Below are 24,800 nucleotides of genomic sequence, written 5' to 3'. Positions count from 1 at the left end.
CTGTCCTTGTTCCCATCAATTCCCGCCGGCAGCCGCGCCCAGCGCCGGGATGACCCGAGGCCGCCCAAGCTGCGGCCCTCGACCCGCGTCCACCCCAGAGCGGAGTCCCCGCACCCTAAAAACCGCTCCCCGCCGCGCAGACCCGAGTCCAAGCCCGCGGCGGGGCCGCGGGGCCTCCGGCCGCACTCCGGGCCCGGGCCGGGCCGCGGGCCTGGCGGCGCGCGGGGGGGGCTCGCCCGGTATGGAGGGGTCGGGCGGGGAGGGGGTCCCGGGGCGCCGCTGTGCTCCGCGGGCGCACGCCGAGCCCCGGGCGGCGCAGCGCGACCGAGCCGCGGCGGAGGCGGCGGCAGGAGGAGCCGCGGGACCGAGCGCCGCCGCGCTGCCCCCGCCCCGCCGCCCCGACCGCCGCCTCGCCCGCTCCGCACAGGCCCCCGGCCCGCTCGGCCGCACCAGCCCCCGCGGGCGGCCGGGCGGGCGGCCCGAGGCGGCGGTGGCGGCGCGCTCCCTTCCGCCTGCTCCTGGGCTCTCTCGGGCAGTGACGTGACGTGCTGACGGCGGGCCCGGCCCGGGGAGCTTGGCCGCTTCCACTCAGCTCCGAGCTCGGCCCCTCCCTCCCCTCCCGCCCGCCCGCCCGCCCCGCCGCAGCCGCCGCCGCCGCCGCCGCGCTCGGCCCAGTCGCGCTGAGAGAGGCCGCGCCGAGCGAGCGCCGCCGCCCGCCACCCGCACGGTAAGAGCCGCGGGCCGGGCCCTGCCGCCCGCCCGGCCCGGGCCTCCCCCTGCCCGCACAGGCCGCGGCACAGGCCGCGAGGAGGCCGCAGCTAGGCCGCGCCAGGGCTCCGCCACAGGAGCGGGCCGCGGGCTCTGCGCCGGCGGGTCCCGCACGCCCGGCGCGGCCCGGCGTGGCGGGGGAGGTGGCGTGAGGAACGCGGAGTGGAGGTGGGTGGCCGCGGCCCCGGGGGGAGGCGAGTGGGGCCGGTGAGGGGCCGCGGGCCCGGCCGGGGGGGGCTCGGAGGTGTCTGGAGGAGGAGACAAAATGGCGGCGGGCGGGGGGGGGCGGAGGGCCCCGGCGCCATCTTGAATTAATCGCTCGCACAGCCGGGGCCCCGCGCGGGCCGGGCTGGGCTGGGCTGGGCCGAGCCGGGCCGGGCGGGGCGGGGGAGCCTCGGGGCTCCAGCAGGGACCGCCCGCAGCCTCCACACCCTCCCCGCCTCCCGCTGCCACACTGTGAGGCGCAGCGGAGCAAGGCGCGTTCCAGCTTGCCGCGGCTCCCTACGCGGCCGCGCTGGGGCTCCCGGCCGGGTCCTCTCCTGCCCCGCCATCTCCTTCCTCTCCTCCGGCCGGGGATTCGGGCGGCGCGGGCTCGGCAGCGCCGGGAGCTCTCCCGCAGCCGCCTTCGCCCACTCGCCCCGTAAGCAGCCCCCTAATCCCCTTGGGGCCCCCTTGGTGCTGGTTCAAAGGTGCGCCTGGGTTCGGTCATTTCCCTAATTTAGGTTTCGTTAAGAATTAGCTTATTTCCTTTGGAATTACTGTCGTCTGGCGCACAACATTCCAGTGAAATCTGGAGAAAACCCTTTTCTTGAACCGGTTTCTGCAAATACCCCACACTGAACTACAACAAAGAGGGGAATGACTTTTTTTTTTTTTTTTTTTTTTACGGAATCGCAATGAGAGCAGCAGCACTGATTCCCCTGCCAAAACTGAGGGAGATGCGTCAAGAAATTAGCAGCTGAATGATCACATTGTAACAATGTAGTTTTTTTTTCTTCTGTTTCTCCACCTGGTAATAACTGGGGTTATTTTCAAGGCAGGAATGAAATCCTATAGGAGTGTAGGGGATTTTTTTCCTTTCCTGTGTGTGCGACTGAGAGCAGTGTCCGTGTGTGTGTGTGTGTGTGTGCCGTGCGTTTCCCACAAGTGGGTCACGTCAGGCCAGTGGTGACACTGCAGCAGTGGCGTGGACCGAGCCCAGAGCTGCCTCACGAGCACCGCGAAGCCTCGGTGGCTCGGGGCTCTGACCCAAATGGGACATGCCAGGCGTGCCGCAATTTTTAATGGGATGTAGCAAGGCACGACGGGAACATGGTTGTGGCTGTAGACTAAGTCATCCCAGCGTGGGTAGGGGCCAGCACTTGCACGTAGGGAGTTTTGATGCTTTATGGCTTGATCTGTAAGAGTTATGCTGCTTGGATATTTGGTCTGAAATTTCTCCTTTTTTCCTTTTTCCTCATTTCCTTTTTTTTTTTTTTGGTGGGAGCAGAGAAACCATTTCTGCAGAATATTAAGCCTCTATTAAGGAACTCTATTTTTAAAGTTGCTCCTTTAAAACATGACAGCTTGTCTATTTCTTTTTATTGCATCTTGATTACCTTGCTAGGTCTATTGAGTCAAGGATGTGTAATGTGGCAATGCAAGGTCTGCATTGCTTCTCTTGACTCATTGTTCTCACGATCATTTTTATTTTGGAAGATTATTGCTAATATAGTAATACCATTTCTTCCATTAATATGTAATTTTCCATCTGTCCTTCGACTTGAAAATGTTACCTTGACTTCCATGAAGCCAAAACCAGCCAAGTCTCTGAGTAAATAGGTAAAAATCAGTTTGTAAAAATTAACTGTATGGACAAAATTAAATGTATTGCAAAGTTGTATTAGTCCTTGATCCATGTGAAGCTGGCATGGGTCCAAGCCAAGTAAAAGGTGTAGATGTTTAGTTCTTTTCAAAGCTTATAAAACCTGATTCTGGATCCCTCTGATTTTTTTGTCCAGTGGTAGAAGAGTGTTACCAGAATTCCTGAGATTTGAACAAAGAGCCACATAGTTGAGAAGGACTAAGTGTAGGGACATGGCTGGACACCTGCTTTTCTTTGAGAGTTTGGGTTCCCAAGATGGAACTGAAAATTTGATTCTGTTGGCTTTGATGGGTCCTGAGTTAAGTGTCAGCTAGAATGTTTTGGAAGGACTGAGAGGAGTTTCCTTCTTGAACTCTTGCAGAAAAGTGAACAGCTGGAATTGCTTCCTAGCCTTTATGGTACCACAGAGCTTGGGGTGCTTGCCAGGGAATTGAAGATGTTCTCTGTGGTGCTTGCAAGAAGCAGCTCTGGTATTTCTTGTGTCACGGAGCTGCTGTCACAGGTACGGAGCCCTGTGGTGTTCCTTCCTTTGTGTGGCTGCATCTTGTGCCCCTGTGCTCACCCTCTGCTCAGAAGAGCAGGCAGGAAGAAACAGTGTTTTCTCATCTCCTGGTTAGAATCGTCAAAGCCTGAAGTGATTTCAGGAATCTTTTTGTATTTTTTTTGCCTCAGCCATAGACAAATTACTTTATGCCTTTTTGGACTGCAGATTCTGATTTGGACACCTTTATTATTTCAGATAGTTCAGTTAATTCCTATTTTAAGTGCCTGCATTCTCTTTTGGTCATCTTCTTGCAGCAGATTTCTGTGGATGTGGGGCCTGTGCCCTAGTGGAGCACTTCCAAACTCTTTATGGTCCTGCACAGGGGTAAGAGTTGGCTGGGTCTGTATGCTAAAGCACATTATTTAGTAAGAGACAAAAAAAAAAAAAAAAAAAAGAGAAAGCATTGAAATTTCTTTCTACTCTGGAGCAAGCACCAAAGCAAATGTTGGTTGCCTTTTTAAGACTCAGACTTGAAAGCCCGTGAGCCAGGAAGTCTTTGGTTTGTTGGAGCCTGAGCCTTTGTTTTGAGCACATTTTGCCAGTGTAGGTGAGAAGACCTGACCAGTGCAGAAGAGGCCAGAATTATGTGGTGTGCTGGGCAGTCACTGCTGTGAAACTGCAGCTCCTGAACACCACAGGGATATTTTGGGTTTCCAATCTGTCGCCTGGAATCCAGAAAACAAGAAAAACAGGGAAGAGATGGTGTCAGCGGGCACTTACAGGAAGCTGGAAAGTAGTGATGGAGAACTCTGCATCTCATGGGTGAAGAGGATAGACAGAAGGACAGTGGAGGAGTGCCTCACTTAGTGAAGTGAGGAATTTAGGGAGCAGATAGGATAGAGAAAGTACAGGCATGAATCATAAGAAGTAGGAATTTGTGGTGGAGTGGTCAGGTAGGTGGTGAATGCAGGAAGCAGAGCAAATGAATGCCAGTTCTTCAGGTGGTGAACTGACACTTCAGGCTGGTCAGGTCGCAGCAGATGGCAGGCTGATGTGTGTGATATACAGCCCTCAGAAGCACAGGCACAAAGGGCATCTGAACTTTTCCCAGAGATCTGGACAGAGAGAGCTCCATCTTGTTACTTGTGTGTAGTCTGAGGAGAGAGGCAGTATTAATTCTGACAGCCCTTAGTACCCCTTTGCCTTGTACCAAAAAAACCCCTCTCCTTATTGCCAATACAATCTTTGGTACAAATTGATGAGTCGGAGAGGTTTGTGTGGATGATGGGAGTGTACTGTAGTTAGAATCTGGAGGGATGAAATGAGCGGATGACATAATGAGCAAGATGGTGGTGCAGGCACGCCAAAAGTTGGAAAAGAAGCAACAGAAGAGAAGAAACTAAACAGTGAAGGCAAAACAGAAAATACAAGATGAATAGGAAGGACATCGGTAGTAGACTGGCTGGGTGGATACCGAATAGATGGGAGGAAAGCAATTTGGGTATGAATAATTCTTGCTAGAATTACTGTATGGGATTTTGTTACTCTGTTCTTGCTTCTGTGGCATGGCAGAAGTTGATTGCTATCAGTCAGGCTATTTCTTGCATTTGAGGCTGAGAAACACTTTTCTTCTGATCTTGGTTCTGAAAAAAAGCATTGGGTGAAGAGCTGTCCCTCTTAATAGTGGGCACTTTGGGTTGAAGTTCTTGACAGAATAATTGGGAGGTAATTTATGTCCAGTTGGATACCACAATGACTTGTTAGCACAGCTGTCTTTAAAATACTGGAGCCTTCCAGCTGAGCATCACACAAATACAGAACACCTTGTAAAATTATTAGTGTTCTACTATTTTTCTTCCAGTTCAGTGTCTGGCTATATTTCTCCCTCAGCTTCTGTAAAAGAGACAGCCCAAGTGACTGCACTGGAGGCTGGACAACACCCCAAAGGAGAGTTCCAGAGGTGAAGAGTTGAGAAAATTTGAGCTAAAAAGTGGGGCAAGTTTAGAAAATACTTGTTCTAGATTATGGGTTTTGATTTGTATTTTGGACTAGTTAATTTTTTCTTTTGTATAGCAATTTCCCTGATAAAGCCTTAATGAATGTAAATGTTAGTTGATGTAATTTGGAAAGGCTATGATTCTTATAGAAACCTTGGGTGGAATCTTGATGTTTTGTCTGTCTTTTGTGAAGGTATCATAGAAATGGGGAGCTCTCTGCCTGTGAGAAATGTTTGGAGGAAGAAAAATATCTTCCACTTCTACAGAAATACAAGCAGAAACACAAAGCAACATTCTGTTGCCTCTTGCTTGTTCTGCGTGTGGGAAAATAGTTGGACTTCAGTGCAAGGGAGTAGTACAAGTTTATGTTAGACTGCATTTTACCTAACTAGCTTTGCCTGCTCCTAGCTCTAAAGCACATATCTAAGCAGCAGAACTTAGATTGCAGTTTTACATTTTTGCCAGTATTTTAACTTTGTGGTCTTGTTTGGCTCTTTGATTAAGAAGACTGAAATCCTAAGTCATTAAGCATTGAAATGTTGATATGCTGTTCAAAAATTTTGGTAGAATATGACATTCGGTAATTTTTGAGAACTAACTTGTGATACTTATGGTACTTTGTCTTAGGGCAAGAGTTTTGAAAATATTTACAGATCTAGGTTTGAAAACATTTGATGTTATGCTCTGGAAGCAGTTTACATTGATGATTTCAGTTCCTGAAGTGACATAAGAGTGAGAACTCTTCCTGACTGTCCAAGAATGAACATGGGGACATCAGAACTAGTGTGCATTTCAGATAATGAGCTCTTTGTGTTTAACTTAACATATTGAACCTTAATGATTTCACAGTTCTATATTCCAACAGGACTTGAGTTTCTTGAGTAGGAATATGTTGGATTAAGGTTCTCACAGGAATATCTCTAGGCTTTGTCTTAATTTTTTTTTTTTAAGATGATATGGAAATCACATTTTCACATTCCTTTATGAGCTGCTTCTGTGTTTTTGAAGCCATAGGGTTTTGAGAAATGGACTCAGTGTTGGACCTCACACTCTAGTTCAAACAGTGGGTGTTTGGTCATCCAGAGTATTATTGCTAGAATCCCAGATTGAGGGACCCCGAGTAAAATCTGATTCATCTTAAAGTCATGAGGTGCTGTATGTTAACTTCCATGCACCCAAAATGTCAACTTTAGGTGCATAGACAGAGGCAACCTTCTTCACCTAATACAAGTGAAATTACCTTTCTTCTTTGTCTTCTGCAGACACTGTGACTGATGAGAGTTAAAGGCCATGGATGAAGATGGGCTTGAATTGCAGCCACATGAGCCAAATGCATTTTTTGATCCAACAGGTCTGTAATGAGATAATACATAGATAAGTGTTCACATTTGATGCAATTGACTATTGCTTCTTCTGCCTTTGCTTAGAAGTGCTGTGCTGCATCAATGCTTTTGTACACAGTTTGGGTTGGTTTTATTACTCACGGCAATATGAATGAGCTACTGTTCTTTCAGCCAAGTAATAGTTGTTTGGGTGTTGGGGGAGAGTCTAAAAATTGGAAATCTTTTTTGGGAGAGAAAATCTTGTTCATCTTAATTATGGTAGCATCTACTGAGAACTTGCTTTATCTGCCTGTCTTAATAGTTCATATGCTGTTATGCTTGTTTTACTAAATGCAGCATAGTGTGAAAGTTGAAGTGAAACAGAAGTAATTTCAATTATTAACCAACTCATATAAGACAGTTTTACAATTTAAGTGCTATTTTAATTGTGTTTTTCAGGAGCTGATGCAGCACATATGGATGGAGATCAGATTGTTGTGGAAGTACAGGAAACAGTATTTGTTTCAGATGTGGTTGACTCAGATATAACTGTGCATAATTTTGTTCCTGATGATCCAGACTCCGTAGTAATCCAGGATGTCATTGAGGATGTTGTTATTGAGGATGTTCAGTGCCCAGATATCATGGACGAGCCAGACGTGTCTGAAACAGTCATTATTCCTGAACAAGTGCTGGACACAGACGTAGCCGAAGAGGTTTCTTTGGCTCATTGCACTGTCCCGGATGATGTTTTAGCTTCTGACATAACAGCAGAGACAATGTCTATACCAGAACATGTGCTGACAACTGAGTCAATGCATGTACCTGAAGTTGGACACGTAGAACATGTAGTTCATGATAACGTTGAAGAAGCAGATATTGTCACTGATACTCTGGGAACAGATGTTGTTTCTGAGGAAGTCTTGGTGGCAGACTGTGCATCAGAGGCAGTGATTGATGCCAATGGAATCCCTGTGGAACATCAAGATGAGAAGGGCAACTGTGATGATTACCTTATGATTTCCTGTAAGTGTTTGGGTAAAGCCATCAAAGTTCTTATGATATGGGCTTGAAATATATGAGGGAGGGCTTAAGACAATACTCAAAGCAGAGTTTCTTTATTTTTTATTGAAACATACATCTCACAAGTGTACTCTCACGGAGGGATTTTTAGGAACGTGTACCAGCAAAAAGTTCTGGTGAAGCTAATGGAGAGAAATACTGGCAAATGCATGTCTGATTAGAAGTTATTTCTGTAGCAATTTATAACATATGAACAAAAGAGTAAGAATTCCAGTAAACCAGATGCCATATCCTTAATAAAAACTGAAAGAAAATTAATGTGACAATGTTTAAAAATGCTTACACGTGCAGGTTACTATGATGACTATCAAGACATTAAGGAAACAAAAATATTTCATGGAAAAGAAAGAGTAAAAAGCTGTGGTTTCTGAAAATCCAATCCTTGTCTTGTTTTTTTGCTAAGCCCTCACCTCTTGCACTCCATTTATTGTGAATACAGACAGCAGTATGGTTTTCTTTGCTGTTAGGATGTGTTTTCTTCTCTTGATTAAGCAAAGGACAGAGGTATGCAGCTAACAAAAAGAGTAGCTATTGCTGCTCATAGCTGGGAAGTGAATATCTTAATCTCCCTTAGGAGCAGTGGCACAATCTGTTTGAATTGTATTTCAAAAGGCTTAAATATAGAGGGTGGAGAAAAATAGAGCATATCATCAATCCCTTTTCCACTGAGGATATCCATTTGTGTGAACTAGAGTTTACTCTAAGTATGTTACTTATTATAGTGATTACTCAGTGCAGCACCTAGGAACATCACAGTGTAATGCTGAACATTTATTTATTGTAGAAATAGAAAAGCCTTGTTAGGCTGGTTTGTTTAATTGCCATTTCAGGCACTTCACTTTTGTGTGGTGTTAAATGATTCCATTGATGAGGTGTACTTCGTGCTCTGCTTCAGTTACCTTTTTTTCTTTTTTTTTTTCTCCTTTTTTTCCCCCGTCTTTACTTTTGGACATATTTTTGAAATGTATAATAACTTGTTTTAATTTTATATTCTGTACTTACAAATTTTAATGTTGCTTCTCCTTACCTAGGATCACTGCATTTCTTAATTTATCATCTCTTGAGTTCCTTGAGTAACCTTGTTGCAGCCATGTTTTGAGTTTATATGAGGTACAGTTAATTCTCTATTATCTGGGAAAAAATGAAATGGGATAATGCAAAATATGGATCACACAAAATACTGTAAATTAAACTGCAGGATTGTACCGAGGTGAAATAGGTCAGGGGATCTGTTCTGAAATTGTATTGATCCAGACTGATAAATGCACTCTTGTCTGGTGTGGTACAGATAAAACTTTTTGATTCTGTACCCAAGATAAATCTGATGAAAGCAGCTCAAATGCTTCTGAACCTGCTGTATAGGTAGACAACAGACTGGATAATCTGTCTGTGGATAATTGAGGCCTGATTCTGGTGGTGATCCTTCCCTCTTCCCTATCCCTGGCTGTAGCTCTTCAAGGCACTGTTGCTCCTGTCTCTGCTCACCCCTCCTGTGAAAGTTTTCCTCCTGCAGCAGAGCAGGGCCTCTGGGGCTGCTGCCATGGAGCATTTTGCAAACCATACCTGTGTAAATGCACAGAGAGGGGTGGTGGATGTGTATGCTGTTCCTCGCTGGCAGTGGCTGAACAGGGACAGAATGTCTTGGTAGAGGCCATTTTGTATGATCCCTACCTAGCTGGGAAGGCTTCTTAGATGTAGCAGTTGTTCATTTGTGCTGGGGTATTCTCCATCTTCAGTCACATATTTCTGCTGTTTCATAGTTTATTTATTATTAAACGTCTCTTGCAATATACTTTGTTGAGATTCAGAACCTTAAATAAGTCAACATTTAAAATAATCGTTACGCTACAAAAAATGCATTCTACTTGTGTTTAATGTTCTACGGTTCATTTTAAAGGGAAGTCCCTACTACCACCTACTGTGTTTAAAGCCTGCTTAACAAGTTCTTCTGGTTGTGAAGGCAGAGTCTAGCGCTTTTCCATCAAGTAAAGGCTGTCTTGCCGAACAGTCTCTTTGTTGTATGAAAAATATGATTTAATTAATTTTTTTATTATTTTTTGTTTGCATCAGCAGTGTATGTGTTCGTTGATCTGATGCCTGTCTCAGTTCTTCGGTTGAACTTAGTTTTCAAAAGGTAGTAACATCAGCCAGTCCAGTTTTGGTTTTTTCATCCTAACTTGTAAATTTGTGTTTGATTCTGTCAAACCTCCCTGAACTGCAGGGGCAGATGTTAGAATGTAATCTTGTCTGCCATTACAGTAGCCAAATGTTGCTGCTTTCCAGATCTGTGAGCTAGACTGTGTTCTTCAGAATGCATTTGCCTGTCTTCTTTTAGGTAGGCACTTGAAAATCAGGGGACAACACTTTGTGTTCCTTCTACTGTAGGTTTTTCCATCTGTTTTCTTCAGTGGAAGCTATTGGCAAAATCTTTTTGCTTTTTCCTGTTTTGTGGCTCTCTATAAGCATTTCCATTTTTGTTCCTAATGAGCTGAGTATACATATATTTTCTTAAGGTAATTTTCTTAGCTTTATCCTGAAAATATGTGATTTGAAATGACTAATCTGTGTGTACATTTTTTAAAACGTTGTGTCTGCCTACTTTGTTGGTTTCAGGCTGGTTTGTCTTTTCAAAGAGTACAGCTCCTGTGGGTTTCATTCTGTGACTTTGCTTCAGTGAGCTCAGTATTTTCATACTTCTTTTCCCAGTTAGGGAATTAATATGCCTTTGCTGTCTTCATTTTCAAGTCAATGCTTCTTGGCACAACTTTATATCACCAGTTACTTTTTGATGTACTTAATTTTTTTCTTGGATACTTTGTCTTTGCCCTCAAGATTCATTTTTGGTCCATGGTAGATTCGGGGCACTTACAGCAGAGCAGAATCAGATATTCATTCAACTAAGAATGCAAACCTACCAGCTAGTGGCTTGAAAAAGATGAAAGGAGGTTTGATAATTTTTTTTTTCTTTTGCATGTTCCATAACAAGTTCAGTTAAGCCAGTTCAGTTGGGTCAGGAAAGTATAAATTGTGCTGTGACTCACACTGGTACTAATTCTTTCGTAGCTTGGAAAACCATTTCTCCTTAAGTGAAACAGTAGTGGTGAGATTGGCTGGTGTTTGTCAAAACAAAACAAACATCCTACATTTACTAACCAAGGAAAGCAGTGCTCTGTGCCTAACAATAAGATGGAAATGGATTTTTTTTTTTGTCTGATTTCATTCTACTTGGCAATGGTAGACACATCTTCTGGCATTAATTGATTCTGTAAGATGAAAAGTTGTATCCTGATATACTCTTACCACAGTAAAAATAGTGAGGTGCAAAAGTTTGACAAGAGGAGTCCGGAAAGAGCAAAGGGCAGCCTCACAAGGCTTAAACTGCACCTTTAAGAATTTAAATGTTTACAAATATGGGAGCTGTGTTATATCCATCCATCCATCCATCCATCCATCCATCCATCCATCCATCCGGCTGTCCGTCTGTCTGTCCCGTTGCTTTTCTCTTGAGTTAGACATGTCCCTTGTTTGTTTTATCTGAATTAACACTTTTCATTACAGGAGTCCAAAGCCAGGATAACTCACAGAGAGAGAAAGGTTTCACCTAGGCCTATGAAAATCAATCTTTTTTCATCCTTGTTGGATGTTTAAGTTGAAAGCAATGGATCTGATGAACCAAGCCATAGGGTTCTTGCTATTCCTTAGGGCCATCCAGTAGACTTTGAGTCAACAAAGCAAAAGGCTTTTAATTGCTTTTTTAGCGTAAATATCTCCCTCTTTTTCCCTGGAGGTTGCTAAAGATGCAGGAACTCATATTTTTTTTTTCTCAGAGGTAGAACTTGCTGCCATGCCTCTGTCTGACCACTGGAGTGGCACCAACAGTTGTTGCAGCTCAGGCTGCTCAGGAGGTTACCCTGAGAGGTGATGGAAATAAGAGTTACCTTGGGCTGAGTGATGTCTCAGAGCTTAGTCTGATTTGTGTGCTAGGGGCAGAGGACAAGAAGGACAAGTGTTAGATCCCAGTTGGGAGCTCAGGAATTACACCTCTACTAGATTACTACCCTGGAGGGACCTCTAGATGCATGTAAAAGCAACTCCCATGTAAAAGCAATGGACTAAAATGAAAATAAGAGCAGATTTCTCTTTTCTAATAGGTTAGGAAACCTGCTTTTCCATTCAAGAAATAAGTGTATGGTAAAAATAGTTTCTTCATTGGATTAGGAATTCTCTGCTGTTAAGTAGATGTTTCTGTCACAAATAACAAAGTGGAAAACAATGCTTTTAATCTGTTTTAGAGAAAATAGTTAATAATTACTTTTTTCATTAATAATGTTTAAATAGGGTTGTTTATTTTGTAAGCAGACAAGTGTCCCATGATACACATTTTTTTAGCAGCTGAGAGAACCATTTGGGAACATAAAGCCTGATAAAATAGATGATTTTTGTCTAATTGCTCCATTGACACATTTTTAAGATCTGTTTACTTGGTGTAGATAGGCTTTTCCTTAGGTTGCTTGTTTTGGTGTGTTTTTTAGCAATAAACAGTGGGTACTTGAAAAAGGTGGAAGGTGTCTGTGCTTAAGTGAATTTTATTTTTTACAATCCTTTTATTTTCCTCATTAATCCCACATAGAGGAGAAATGGTAGGAAAGAAAAAGTTTAAAATGTTATGGAATCCATTAAAAATAAATGCAATTATATATCTGTTGTTGTTGTTGCCTGGATCTTCTATTTCTTTGCTTTATTCTTTATTCCTTCTTCCTTTTTTTACCTGTTGGTCTCTTATTTTTGATTTCCTTATAAGTGCTAACTAGACAGGTTTTAAATATGCTGTGGCTCTCATGTTGTGTGGCACCTTTCTCATCTGTTTGTGCTTTAATCACAATTCTAGCATTATCTTTATATGGAAGCAATTATTGCAACATTGGAGAAGCACATACTTAGTTGTTTCTTGCAGCTCATAGTATGCAAAGAGCAGACTGCTCTAATCAGTGAAGTCTGTGAAGAATTTTGGCAAAGTAACCATAGACTGCATTCTTGCAATTCATGTAAAATTGTACTGGCTCTAGTAATTTTTCTGGGTTTTGTTTTGTTTGTTTTTTTTTTAAAGTCTTGAGATTTAGTCTGTATCCACTTGTTTACTGAATGAAAGCTACCAGCTGGTATAGGGGGGAAAAAGTCAGACATTTGAAGTTTTTAGTGTCCAGTTCATATCTGATAAAATGGAGGCACAAGGTATAATAGTACTGCAGTAATGCTAGCCTGAACTTTTTTCTAGCGTGTGACTTGTGATTAGTTTAGTATTGCTCAGTGGCTCTACTTAAAAGGAAGTGGTCTCTTAGAAGTTTAACTAATTCTTTTAAGTACTTTCTTTTGTTTGGTTGGGTTTTTTTTGGGGGGGGGAGTTTGTTGTTGTAGAGTTGTTGGGGTTTTTTTGTTTTTGTTTGTTTTTGGTTTTTTGTTAATGTCAAAGAGGAGCAATATGAAAGAAGATCAGCCATGGATGGTAATTTGTGGGACCCCTTGAAATGAAAAATTAATATCATCAGAGTTCCAACTTGAAACATTAATCAGTCAAGTATTTCTGAATATAATTTTCTCAGATTGTGAGACTGAGATACATGGAGAATGCAGAAGCTTTGGGCAAATATTAAATAGAAAGCAAATTTCATGATACGTTGCCAGTGAATCAGTATAAATAAATGCTTGTGTAGCCATTGGACAAAATACCTTGGAAATGGTACTTTCTGTAATAATACCCATTCTCTTTCACCTGGCTTGTCTTTTCCTTCAATTTTTATCTTTTTCCTACGTTTTCCTTTCCACTCTATTTTTCATCCTGTTACCTGCCTGTTACTAGACAAATATTACTGCTTTTCAAGCCCATCAGGGACTTCAGTTTTTAAAATATTACCACCTGTCAAGAGTGAATTTTTTTCCTTTTGGATGAGAAAAGTTGGCCTCATACCTCCTACGCATCAATTTCCTTACAGTTTAATGGCTGTAAAATATTTAAACCAGTTGTTAGATTTTTAAAACAATGCTGAATATAAAGGGAATTCAGGGATAAACAAACTCTAAATTGTATAACAATTTTTTTTTATTATGTTGGGTAAAATAATACTTAGAATCTTGGAGAACTTATTTCAAAGCATGAATAGAGCATGTTTTTAAGATCTTGAATTCTTATGTTGTGTGAAAGTTATTAATGGATACTTTCATATATAAATGGAAGTAAAAAACTGGTTTGGTTAAAAGAAATGGGCCATCATGCACATAGATTTGTTTTCTCTCTGATTGACTCAGCCAGGATTTTCCTTCCTTGTCGGTATGTTCCAGCATCAGTTGATCTTGGTGGCAGACTTCCCTTTTGGCTTCAGAGGTGTAAAGTCAGTCTACACTGATTTGAAAGCCTTTCAAGTAAATGTGCCTGACACTGGAAACAGCCAAGTTGAGGGAGAACAGCTACATAAATTTAGTGTAGGAACAAAGCAAGTTTTCTTTTTTGTCAGAGTTCCAATGACATTTGGTGTATCACGGATATGACAAAGAAGTCATGAAAGTCTGTTAGTAACTGAATATACACACTGTGGAGCTACATTGTTAATGTGATTCAAAAGAACATCTTAAGGTTTTTACTTTTAAAAGCTTTGGGCTTCAGCCACAAGATATTATGTTGTCCTGAGACACAAAGTAATTTTTTAAGCATCCTACTGCTTGAAATAGTCTATACCATGGCCACTGATCATGATATTGGCATTCCAAGTATTTAGGTTTTTCTGCTGTTCTTTTGGTAAGGAGAGACAGACTAATTTATGTTAGTGCTTTATAATTTAATGTTATTCATTTTTTTTTGTGAGTAGTGATGCCTGATTGAGAAATTGTACTTAAATACAGTTATGTTTGAAGCGTGAGACAGAACATGTGATAGTTTTTCTAATTCAAAGGCTAATTTATTGGCTTCATGGCAAGAAAATAATAGTAATAACATTTTGAGCTTGAGCTTTTTTTAAAGTATGTATTAAAATAAATTTAAGAATGTAGTTACTGAGTAGCAAAGCTATGATTTATTTATGAGGGTAGTTCAATGAGTACTGGTAAAGTAAGCATACTTTGTGAAGCATTTGGTATGTCCTAGGCATGGTAGTTAAAAATTCTTCACCATTTATAGGACACTTCTTAGATTTTTATTAGTATAAATTCCATGTCTTTCTATCATGAACTGAAGTCATGCATGACTCTGAGGGAGTAACAGTAAAGTCACAAATTACAAAAGTATTTTGTCATGTTAAGCATTCTTGAATAATTTCAATACTGAATAAACATCTAGGGTTTGTGAAAATTGGAAGATTCTTCAAAGGTCTTGAGAGCTGGATTTGATTTTTGTGAATGCATACTTACTATTTTTTTTCTTGAAAACCTGTTCTTGCTAAAGTAAGATGGGGGAGGTGCCAATGTATAGTATGCCTCAAAAATCCAAGTGTGTTCCTTATAAAGCTGCCTGTCAGCCATGGGTATGTGGGATTCTGGGCAAGTTTCAGCAGCTCAGCCTGGAGCATGGTGGGTGCCCTTCTGGAGGCGGGAGAGTGAAGTTTGGGAGTACACAGGGCTGCAGCAGGAATGCAGTGCAGGGTCCTGCAGGAAGGACACCAGGGACAGGTTCCCAGTGCTGCAGTGCGAGGGCAGCGCTTGGGCTCTGGCGCTGTGCTCCATCCCCGTGCTCCGTCCCCAGCTGTGGAGGGCATGAGGAAAGGGGAGGAGTTTCTTTCTGGAGTTGCCGTTCAGGTTTCCTCTCCTGGCAGCTGGAAAAGCATCAGTACCAGTGCTTTGCAGGGAACCAGGTCTGATGGCCAGCAGTAGTGTGCCACTTGCATCAGAGACAGGGTTGAGCAACAGATAATGCTTTTGAAAAGAACAATTAATATCTTATTAGTTATGAAGGAGGAAGCAATTAAAACTGAAAATAAGTGAAATTATGCCACAGAGTGAAGTATTTGTGTGTACTTTCTTCCTACCATCATCTTGATGCAGATCACAGTTTCCTTATTAGCATTGCCTCGTGCAGTGTTCATGCTTCTAGTTCTGTCACTGCAGCATTCTTGCACTTCCAGCTTAACTAGAAGATAACAGCTTGAATTTATTTTTGTGTTTATTGTCACTATTTTCAAGGATATGAAAAAAATATTAATGGATAGGTTCTTTATCACAACTTTCTAATTTTAAACTGCTTCCAAATTTGAGTAATAAATTAATAAATATGTATTTCACACATGTCTGTCTGCATATGACTGGGTAATTGTAATAACTTGTTTTTGTAGTGGATGATGCTGGTAAGATAGAACACGAAGGTTCTGCTGAAATTACCATGGAAGCAGAGTCAGAAAGTGGCTCTTGTAAAGTGGATGGCATTTGTCCAGAAGTCATCAAGGTCTATATATTCAAAGCAGATCCTGGAGAAGATGATTTAGGTAAAATACACTTCTTTGAGAATACTCCAACCTGACACTTGAAATTTTGCATGAGACTGGTGGTTTCTCTCAAGTGGTATGTAAAGACCTGTGAGTCTGATACTAAAGAGTTGACAAACTTACAGTTTTTTTGTGGTTCAGCCTAGATTTTGGTGAAATGTATTTAAAATATTTTGCTCTGGTCTTCCTAATTAGGGGGCACAGTAGACATTGTGGAGAGCGAGCCAGAGAATGACCACGCAGTTGGATTGCTCGATCAAAATAGCAGTATTCGTATTCCAAGGGAGAAAATGGTTTACATGACTGTAAATGATTCTCAGCATGAAGACGAAGACTTAAGTAAGTAGGTGGCTTTCCTTTGGGAGCAGGGATTTTCACTTTCAGCAGTGCAGCATTCCTATTTTTTTTTTAAACTTCTTTTTATCTTAGATGTTGCAGAAATAGCTGATGAGGTTTATATGGAGGTGATTGTAGGAGAGGAGGATGCCGCAGCTGCCCATGAACAGCAAATTGATGACACCGAAATTAAAACTTTCATGCCCATAGCTTGGGCAGCAGCTTATGGTAAGTAATACTTGAAAGAATTATTCTTTGGTGACCCTGCAGCAAAGTACCAGGGATTGGTTTTTGGAGGGTAGCCTAGAGTATTTGTGCTTTTGTGTTTGTTTTTAGATTTTTAGTTTAAGAATGGTTTCTTAGGATAAAGAGCCTTAAAAAGAAAGGAAGAGGGAAGTTGTAAGGCAGGCTTCTTCTTGCTTCTATTTAACAGGCATTTTCCTTCATATTTTCATGATGTGAAAGGGGAAATACATGAGCTTCCAGCTAAAAAATTGAATCTCAAGTGCCTCTGTTCCTCAGAGTTTTGGGACATAATGAGAGCTGGCTTGGGACTAGAACTGAATATTTTTATTTGGGGGGAGCAAAAAAAAGGAAGCAGATGGGAATATGTAAGATTCAGTGTAACAGTGAAAAGCAACACTGAGGTCTAGCTTGATTTAAGTGCTTTCTAGAAGGACCATATAAACACATGATTTCACTCATGGCAATAGTTAATTGATTAATAAAAAGAAGTTAGAGGGAGATATTAAAATTGTAGCAGAACCTTGAGAGTATTTCCAGCATGCAGAACCATTTTTCTTGATCATTGATATGTGAACATCAACTGGTGCACAAACTGGTTTCCCAAACTTTTGTAAGCTTAAGACCAGAATTTAATCTGAAAAATTGTTTCTGTGTTGCCCCTTTCTCCTTCTAAACAAAACAAAAGAAATAGTGGAGTAGAGGACAAAACTTACATGTCTGCATGATGTGGATTGTGGTGTTGGTGCCAGCAGACAATTGTGCTGGGAATACAGTGGGGGCTGGAATCTTGGACATAAGTCAGGAAAGGCAAAATTTCAGGGAGCAGTGTGTGTTTAAAAGTTACTTAGGGGATGGATGGTAGTGCACCCAAAGCCTTATCTTAGGCGATATACTGGTGAGCCCAATTTGAGTGAGAAGGAAATTACATAAGCCAGTCTGAGTGGGCATTAAAAATGAAATTGAGTGAACTTGAAACAAGTTGGATACTAAACGTTCAGTGGTTTTGGAGGAGGGGGAGAAAATTGAGCAGAATGTATTAAAAACAGTGAGATGGAATTGAAAGGAGAATATAAGAATGTGGGAAACAGTGGAATGGCTGCATTGTCAGCAGTAAGCAACCTAACACAAAGGGTGAGAGATGGTGGGGACAGTGAGAAATGAAGCACGAAGGCCTGAAAATGGCAGAGGAACACATGAGCTAGCATACAGATGAGAATCTTCAGGCTCTGCACATGTGCCTGGCTCTGAGTCTCTTTACATTAATCATGAATATTAATGCTCAGCACTCTGTACCAAAGGAACAGCTGTTGATCATATTGCACTTTCTTGAATCTTCCTGTCTTGTGTACTTTGCTTTCACTAGGAAATGTTGGCTTTTATTGGTTCAAGTAAATACTTGACCACAAAATTTATTATTAAAAGTTTACTTATGCTCTTAAATCACCAGTGTTAAACTGATTGCCAATAAATACCTCCTTGAATGTGTTTGTAATTTTCATGTTTGTTTCACATACAGTGGTACCATTTGTGTATTAAACACAAAGTTCTGTGAGGCAAAGACTCTTTCCTTCTTTCTGTTACACAATACTGAGCATGCTCTTTGTTCCCAGTAGAAAGGATTTGTAAGTGCTAAAACATCAGGTGTATAAATAGTAAGTAGTGTACTTTGTTTGCCACTTTATGGGCTGTTCAGAAGGATTCTTTGATCACAGCTCCAGTTCAGAAACTTGGTGTGCGACAAACTTCAGTCAGGTGAATTCAGACATACAGAAGTGAATGAGAGCTCACACACAAATGTATTTCAGGACTGAAAAGAAAATCGGGCACAGTGAATACTGTGACATGCTATTATTTAATAATGTTAAACATTTTGGATATAATTAGCATCCAAAGAGATTAAAAAAATGCTACATTTGAAGGAGAATTCTCTGTGTAATGAAAAGCCATTAATTCCTGTACATTATGTATTCCTGTAAAATTAGATTAACAAAGCTAATGCTCATGATACCAAACATAATTCCTAAGTTTCATGGTGAGACATTTTCCAGCTTATGCTGTACATGATTAAAGTTTGATTAAATGTCCAGATAATAGTTTATCATTTCTGTTACTACCATTGTAGAATTTGTGCTTGAATTACCTGCAGTGTTGGTAGGTAACTTTTTAACTTACCTTGGTAGGTAATAATAACGATGGCATTGAAAGTCGGAATGGCACTGCAAGTGCTCTTTTGCACATAGATGAGTCATCTGGACTTGGGAGACTGGCCAAGCAAAAACCAAAGAAGAAGAGGAGACCTGAGTCCAGACAGTATCAGACAGGTGAGTATGTGGTGCCTGGCTCTCGATCATCCAGGCACTTGCCCATAAACAGATGCATGTGGAGTGTCTTGTAAAAAGAGGGGATTTGGGGAATTACTTGGTTGACAACACTTCTGCTTTATAAATGAGTGCATATTTTATTGTACAAATTTTAAATACATGTGTGATTTGGATTGTGGCAGGTGTTTTAAAGGAAGCCATCTCTGACATAGGAAAAAATATCATAGCAAAAGGTTAGTTACAGACTTAACTTGCCACACCCATTTTAATGTTTAATGTAACTTTAAAAGGTGATGTTAGATAAATGGTATTCTGTAATCGTGCCTTTTAATACCCTTTTTTTGTCTTTATCGAAAATATATAGGACAATGCATTTCATTATTTCAGCTCAGTAGGTAACTGGAAAGTGTGAACATTGTATATTAATTTTCAGTAGTGTAACTTCTATACCTTTTCCTGTTTTAGTCGTGAAATGAAATTGCGTTGATGTTTGTGCCTATCTTTTTCCTTTCATCTGTGAGAACAGAAGTGTTCTGTGGCATAATTTGTTTTCTGCTGTTATTGTGTTAAAGTCAGAATATTTATTTGGTTTGATAAAGTTGAAAAAACACAACTTCTTCTTCAGTAGCCCTGCCTTAATTAATATTAGAAGTTTCTTTCCAAATTGTGACTTAACTGTAGGAGTTCTGTTTTGTTTAGTTTGAGTTAGTAAACTGTGCAAATTAAAGTTGGCCTTTTCTATTTCCAGCTAGTCAGTTCTCCTTATAAAATATTTTTGGACAAGGCAGCTTTTTTAACGTGCCTAGGCAAATTCAGGATAAACAAGTCAGGATGATAGATGAGTGCAAATAATTTCCAAAGCTTTGAGGTTTCTGTACATGAAACATGTTCTTACTGATTCTTGCGTAGTACCTCTTCAGATTGTAGCTGTAACAGATGGCATACTAAGGAGGTGTTAGTTTCAGGGCATCTGAATTGTAGTCAGTAGTAGGTGATTAAACTGCAAGATTAAACTTTATCTACCAATTTGTGGAGAGTCAGGAGAAGATTGTGTACTTTGCTTACTAGATGATACTCAATTTAACAAGTTGGCTGCTGTTCTTTGCACCAGCCATTGGTTTCTGCATGTATTTAATGTGTGAACTCAGAATTCTTCAAAATAGAATTATTTGAGGTGAAGAACACCTGTATAGTAAAACTTATGTATCCCATCTTTCTCAACAATTCATCTTATTGTTAACATCTGATATTTATTGAAGTGTAGTATTGTTGTATGATATTGATAAAGGGTTTTTTTGTTGTTTTTCAGCAATAATTATTGGCCCCGACGGTCATCCGTTGACAGTCTATCCCTGCATGATTTGTGGAAAGAAATTTAAATCCAGAGGTTTCTTGAAAAGGCACATGAAAAACCACCCGGAGCACCTTCTTACTAAGAAGAAATACAGATGCACAGACTGTGATTACACTACGAATAAAAAAATAAGTTTACATAACCACTTGGAGAGTCATAAGCTGACCAACAAAACAGAAAAGCTTATTGAATGCGACGAGTGTGGGAAAACCTTCTCTCATGCAGGAACTTTATTTACTCACAAGATGGTGCACAGGGACAAAGGAGTTAATAAAATGCACAAGTGCAAATTCTGCGATTATGAGACAGCAGAACAAGGGTTACTGAGTCACCACCTTTTGGCTGTCCACAGCAAGAACTTTCCTCACATTTGCGTGGAGTGTGGCAAAGGGTTTCGCCACCCATCGGAGCTCAAGAAGCACATGCGGATCCACACTGGCGAGAAGCCCTACCAGTGCCAATATTGTGAATACCGATCTGCCGACTCTTCCAACTTGAAAACCCACGTAAAGACTAAACACAGTAAGGAAACGCCGCTGAAGTGCGATATTTGTTTCCAGACTTTTTCAGATACCAAAGAGCTACAGCAGCATACGCTTATGCATCAAGAAAGTAAAACACATCAGTGTTTGCATTGTGACCATAAGAGCTCAAACTCGAGTGATCTGAAACGACACATTATTTCAGTCCACACAAAAGACTATCCTCATAAGTGTGATATGTGTGATAAAGGCTTTCACAGGCCTTCGGAACTGAAAAAACACGTGGCGGCTCACAAAGGTAAAAAATTGCACCAGTGCAGACATTGTGACTTTAAAATTGCAGATCCGTTCATTCTGAGTCGCCACATACTCTCAGTTCACACAAAGGATCTTCCATTCAGGTGCAAGAGATGTAGAAAGGGCTTTAGGCAACAAAACGAGCTGAAAAAACACATGAAAACACACAGTGGCAGGAAAGTTTATCAGTGTGAGTACTGTGAGTATAGCACTACAGATGCCTCAGGCTTCAAACGGCACGTGATTTCCATTCACACAAAAGACTACCCTCACCGGTGTGAGTATTGCAAGAAAGGTTTCCGAAGGCCTTCAGAGAAGAACCAGCACATTATGCGACATCATAAAGATGTTGGGCTGCCTTAAAGTCTCTTTCACAGACTTATGGCTGGAATTATAAAGGAAATTTGCCTTTCAGGCAGTTAGCTTATTTTAAAGCCAATCACCTGCGATCACACACACACAAAAAAAAAACCAACAAAAAAAATACAAAAAAAATACTGTGCATTTGATTTGTTGCTGTATAAAAATAGGATTATTGCTTGTAGTTGACTTTTATACCTTTTGTTTAATAGCGTGTTCTGAATTCTATTCAGTTTGTTTAATAAATGAAGAAAAGATGGCAACAATAAAGTTGCATTTAATAAAGTAAACCCTGTCTCTTACTGAATTTTTCAGCCGTAATAGTTTATTTAAGTATATTTATCTTACTAATCTCGTTGATACTCACAGTGTCCATGTTAATGCAGTTTTGTCGTGAATTTTAAAAATACGAAATTTCTCTTGATAAAATTGTCAGAGGTGTGTATAAAAAGGGGAATTGTCATGTTGACAGTAAAGTCACTAGGGCCCACCTGATTGTCCTGTTTTAACTATACAGACTTCGTGGCAGGTGAACTATTTTCTGGTTGAGGAGTTACAAGTCTCGCTTTGTGTTTTCATTCTGGTTTCAGAGAGAAAAATAATTTTAAAAAATGGTTTGGGGCAGTTTTTATCTTTCCTGGGCAAATTCAAAATATGCGCAAATACTGCATTTATTGTTCTGTGCTTCTTTGTCTTTGAAAGGTTTTGTATGTTACAAGAGTTGGGTTTTTTCCACTTTATTCCTGTCTTAAATGTTGGAAACGTAAAATACTCTTGTTCCATTTGCAGAGTTAACAATAGATCACAACTGTCTGTATGTGCTGGTAAACGTACCTCAAACTTTATGCTTTTATGTATGTTGGTATTTCTTTGAAAGACCAGTTTGTGGTTCAAGTCACATTTTTATTGTTAATTGTTTTAGAATAGAATTTAAGACCAAGAGGTGCCTCAATTTTGGAAACCAGATATTTATAGTGAGAGCTTAAGAAGGGAATGGAGTGGAGCAGATGAGTTCATAAGGAGTAGAGACGTTGTAACATAGATATCCGTAATAAGAAAAGTAACTTATGGTAGATGCAGTTCTGTTTCTAAATTAAATGTATTTCCTGAGCCATTAGTAGCTGTGTTCAGCAGCTGTTTAATAATTAGTACTGTATCCAGAATTAACCCAGTTCTTTCAATCTGTTTATAAACAGCTGGGAGAATATTACAATTATTAGATGCAATTTTGCCACCTGAAGACTATTATAAAGTAGCTCCATATCATTTGCTAATTGCAGTGTAAATGTACCAAGCACAAAGTCATGTACTTTAACAACAACCTTGGAGCAAAAAACCCAAACCATTTTAATTACAGGCCAAATTTTAGGACATGACCCTGCTCCCCTTGCTCAAATTCCCATCCCAGCCACTGATGATGGATTGCAGAATCCAGTCTCGGCTGCCTGCCAGATTAGGATAGATTTGTAACCAACAATTCCCTAATGGAAAGGCTTCAGAGACTGGGCCAGTATTAATTCCTGTTTCTAGGCAGGTGAACTTCCAATTGAACTCAAACAAGAATTTTAATGCTAGTTTCAAGTCTGGGGTGATGGAAGAAAAAGGTTTCCTTTCTGGATGTGCATCTTCTAGGCCTTTTGTATTTTGTCTTGTTACCAAGCCCTGCCCTACTGCTCATCCCTCCTGTCTCAGTTCAAGCTGAAATTCTTGTCTGTAGTGTGCAGTTCAGGAGAGTCCAATGCCATGTCACTGCCTGTGTTGTAGGATGGTTTTTTCTTTCTTTGCCTGCTTGCAGTGCCCCCAGACTTGCTGGGTGTGTTCTTGTGTAATATTGCTACATGACTCTTTAGCGTGTAATTCCTGGCTGTGCTGCATTGTGCCTTCCTTGAAATCCCCGCTGAAGCCAGTGGATTTCCTACATGGCCGTAGTGTCTGTTACCTGCTGATGCCAAACCAGATGCAGTAAAACCCAGCAGAGATTCCCACTAGCTTCTTGCAAAATACTTGCCTGTGACTACTTGTTTTTTCCTCTCTTATGTTCAAAACATTTTCTAACTGGAAACCTGAAAAGTGTACAAAATCTGCAAAAATTCCCATAGTAGTGCTGAGGATTTTAGCCATTTTGAACTTTATTTTTTTAAATAAGCTGAAAGACAAAGAACACAATTTTATGCATTTTCTTTCTCTTACGTAGCCTGGAATCATACACACTTTTTTTTTTAAAGCACAATGTTGAAACTTTTTTTTTAATAATTAAGGGTTTGGTCAAGTGGATTTTGTAAAATGTATTTGTCTGTATAAAGAGAAAATGAAGTTATAGTTATTGTTAATGTACTGACATTAGTTACAGGTTAGTTTTAATTCTTAAATAATTTGCTTAGCAAATGCTATAAAATGGATGTTTCAGTTTAATGTTTAAAAAAGGTACAGATTTTTACAAGGACATAATATAAATTATTGTTCTGTAGAAAATACCCTGTTAAATATTGTATATGTCCTTCCCTCTGTACACTTTGTAAAAAAGACAAAAGAAAAAAACAAAATACATAGTACCATATAGGGATGTGTGACATTATTGTAATTGTGTACTTGATAATAACGTGAAAAAATAAAATTCAAAATATTTTCCTTTTAATGACCATTTTAGTCTATTTGATGCCAGTTCTGAGACGGAGCCTTGTTCTGAGGGACACGGTCACCTGCAGCTCGCCTGCACTTCAACTTCCCTTCTGCTCCCTGCTCTTCAGCTCATTTTGTGCAGTACTGGGGCGGGAGTGATTCAGTCCCTGCCGTGGCTGAAACGTTCCTTTACCTGGAAATCTGCAAAAGTGAAAGGGATGGCAGGTCTTCAAAATCCATTTTAATGCCTGTTTTTTTATTAAAGAATGCACATCTGATAGACTTCTGACAATGCCTCTGTGTTTTTTCAGCAAGGTGGTTGCCTACTAAGTGCTACTACACTGTCCCAAAACACCCCACCAGACCTTGAAACAAATGAGGGGCACTGCTGTTGTTGGGACTGAATAAATGGTGCCTCTTTTGCCGTGTGAGCCCCAGCAGGAGCCCAGCTTTCCCCTTCGTGCTGGCAGGGGTGAGCACGGTGCAGCTCTGCAGGGAGGGTGCCCGAGCTGGGCCTCTGCCCCTCCTTGCTGCCCTGCCCAGTTTCTCCACCCGCTGCTCCCTGTGCGGGGCAGGCAGCGGCCGGCTGGGATAGCAGAGGGCTTGTGGCCGTTTTCCCCACTGCTGTCCAAATGCTTCAGCCCAGTTAAATCCAGCCGGGCAGTGGGAGCTGCTCTGGCAATGGTCTGTCGGGCACAGGCCATCCTGTGTTGACAGCACGTCACCCAGCGCCAGCCCGCAGGTCCCACGACTGCCAGAGGTGCTGCTGGATGTCACTGCCCTCTATGTGCACCTGCCTTCC

General features: G+C 41.2%; 1 protein-coding gene across 9 annotated transcripts; it reads left to right on the top strand.

Moving 5' to 3' along the window:
• Nucleotides 1-623: 623 nt before the first annotated feature.
• Nucleotides 624-24,014, top strand: ZFX (zinc finger protein X-linked). 9 transcript variants are annotated; one of them, XM_053969661.1, is made up of 9 exons: nt 1,215-1,408; nt 5,007-5,076; nt 6,376-6,464; nt 6,895-7,461; nt 15,834-15,983; nt 16,179-16,322; nt 16,413-16,547; nt 18,746-18,886; nt 20,196-24,014. In XM_053969661.1, exons 3-9 carry the CDS (start codon nt 6,404-6,406, stop codon nt 21,380-21,382), a joined length of 2,385 nt encoding a protein of 794 aa, XP_053825636.1. In that variant the 5' UTR covers nt 1,215-1,408; nt 5,007-5,076; nt 6,376-6,403; the 3' UTR covers nt 21,383-24,014. The 9 variants fall into 9 exon arrangements, with proteins under 9 accessions (XP_053825630.1, XP_053825633.1, XP_053825636.1 ...); XM_053969655.1 differs by lacking the exons at nt 1,215-1,408; nt 5,007-5,076 and adding an exon at nt 624-727; XM_053969658.1 differs by lacking the exons at nt 1,215-1,408; nt 5,007-5,076 and adding an exon at nt 866-936.
• Nucleotides 24,015-24,800: the final 786 nt, after the last annotated feature.

Source organism: Vidua macroura, chromosome 2 (assembly GCF_024509145.1).
Source record: "Vidua macroura isolate BioBank_ID:100142 chromosome 2, ASM2450914v1, whole genome shotgun sequence".
Taxonomy (NCBI): Eukaryota; Metazoa; Chordata; class Aves; order Passeriformes; family Viduidae; genus Vidua; species Vidua macroura.
Note: the sequence above shows the minus strand (reverse complement) of the source record. Positions and strands in the feature narration are given on the sequence as shown.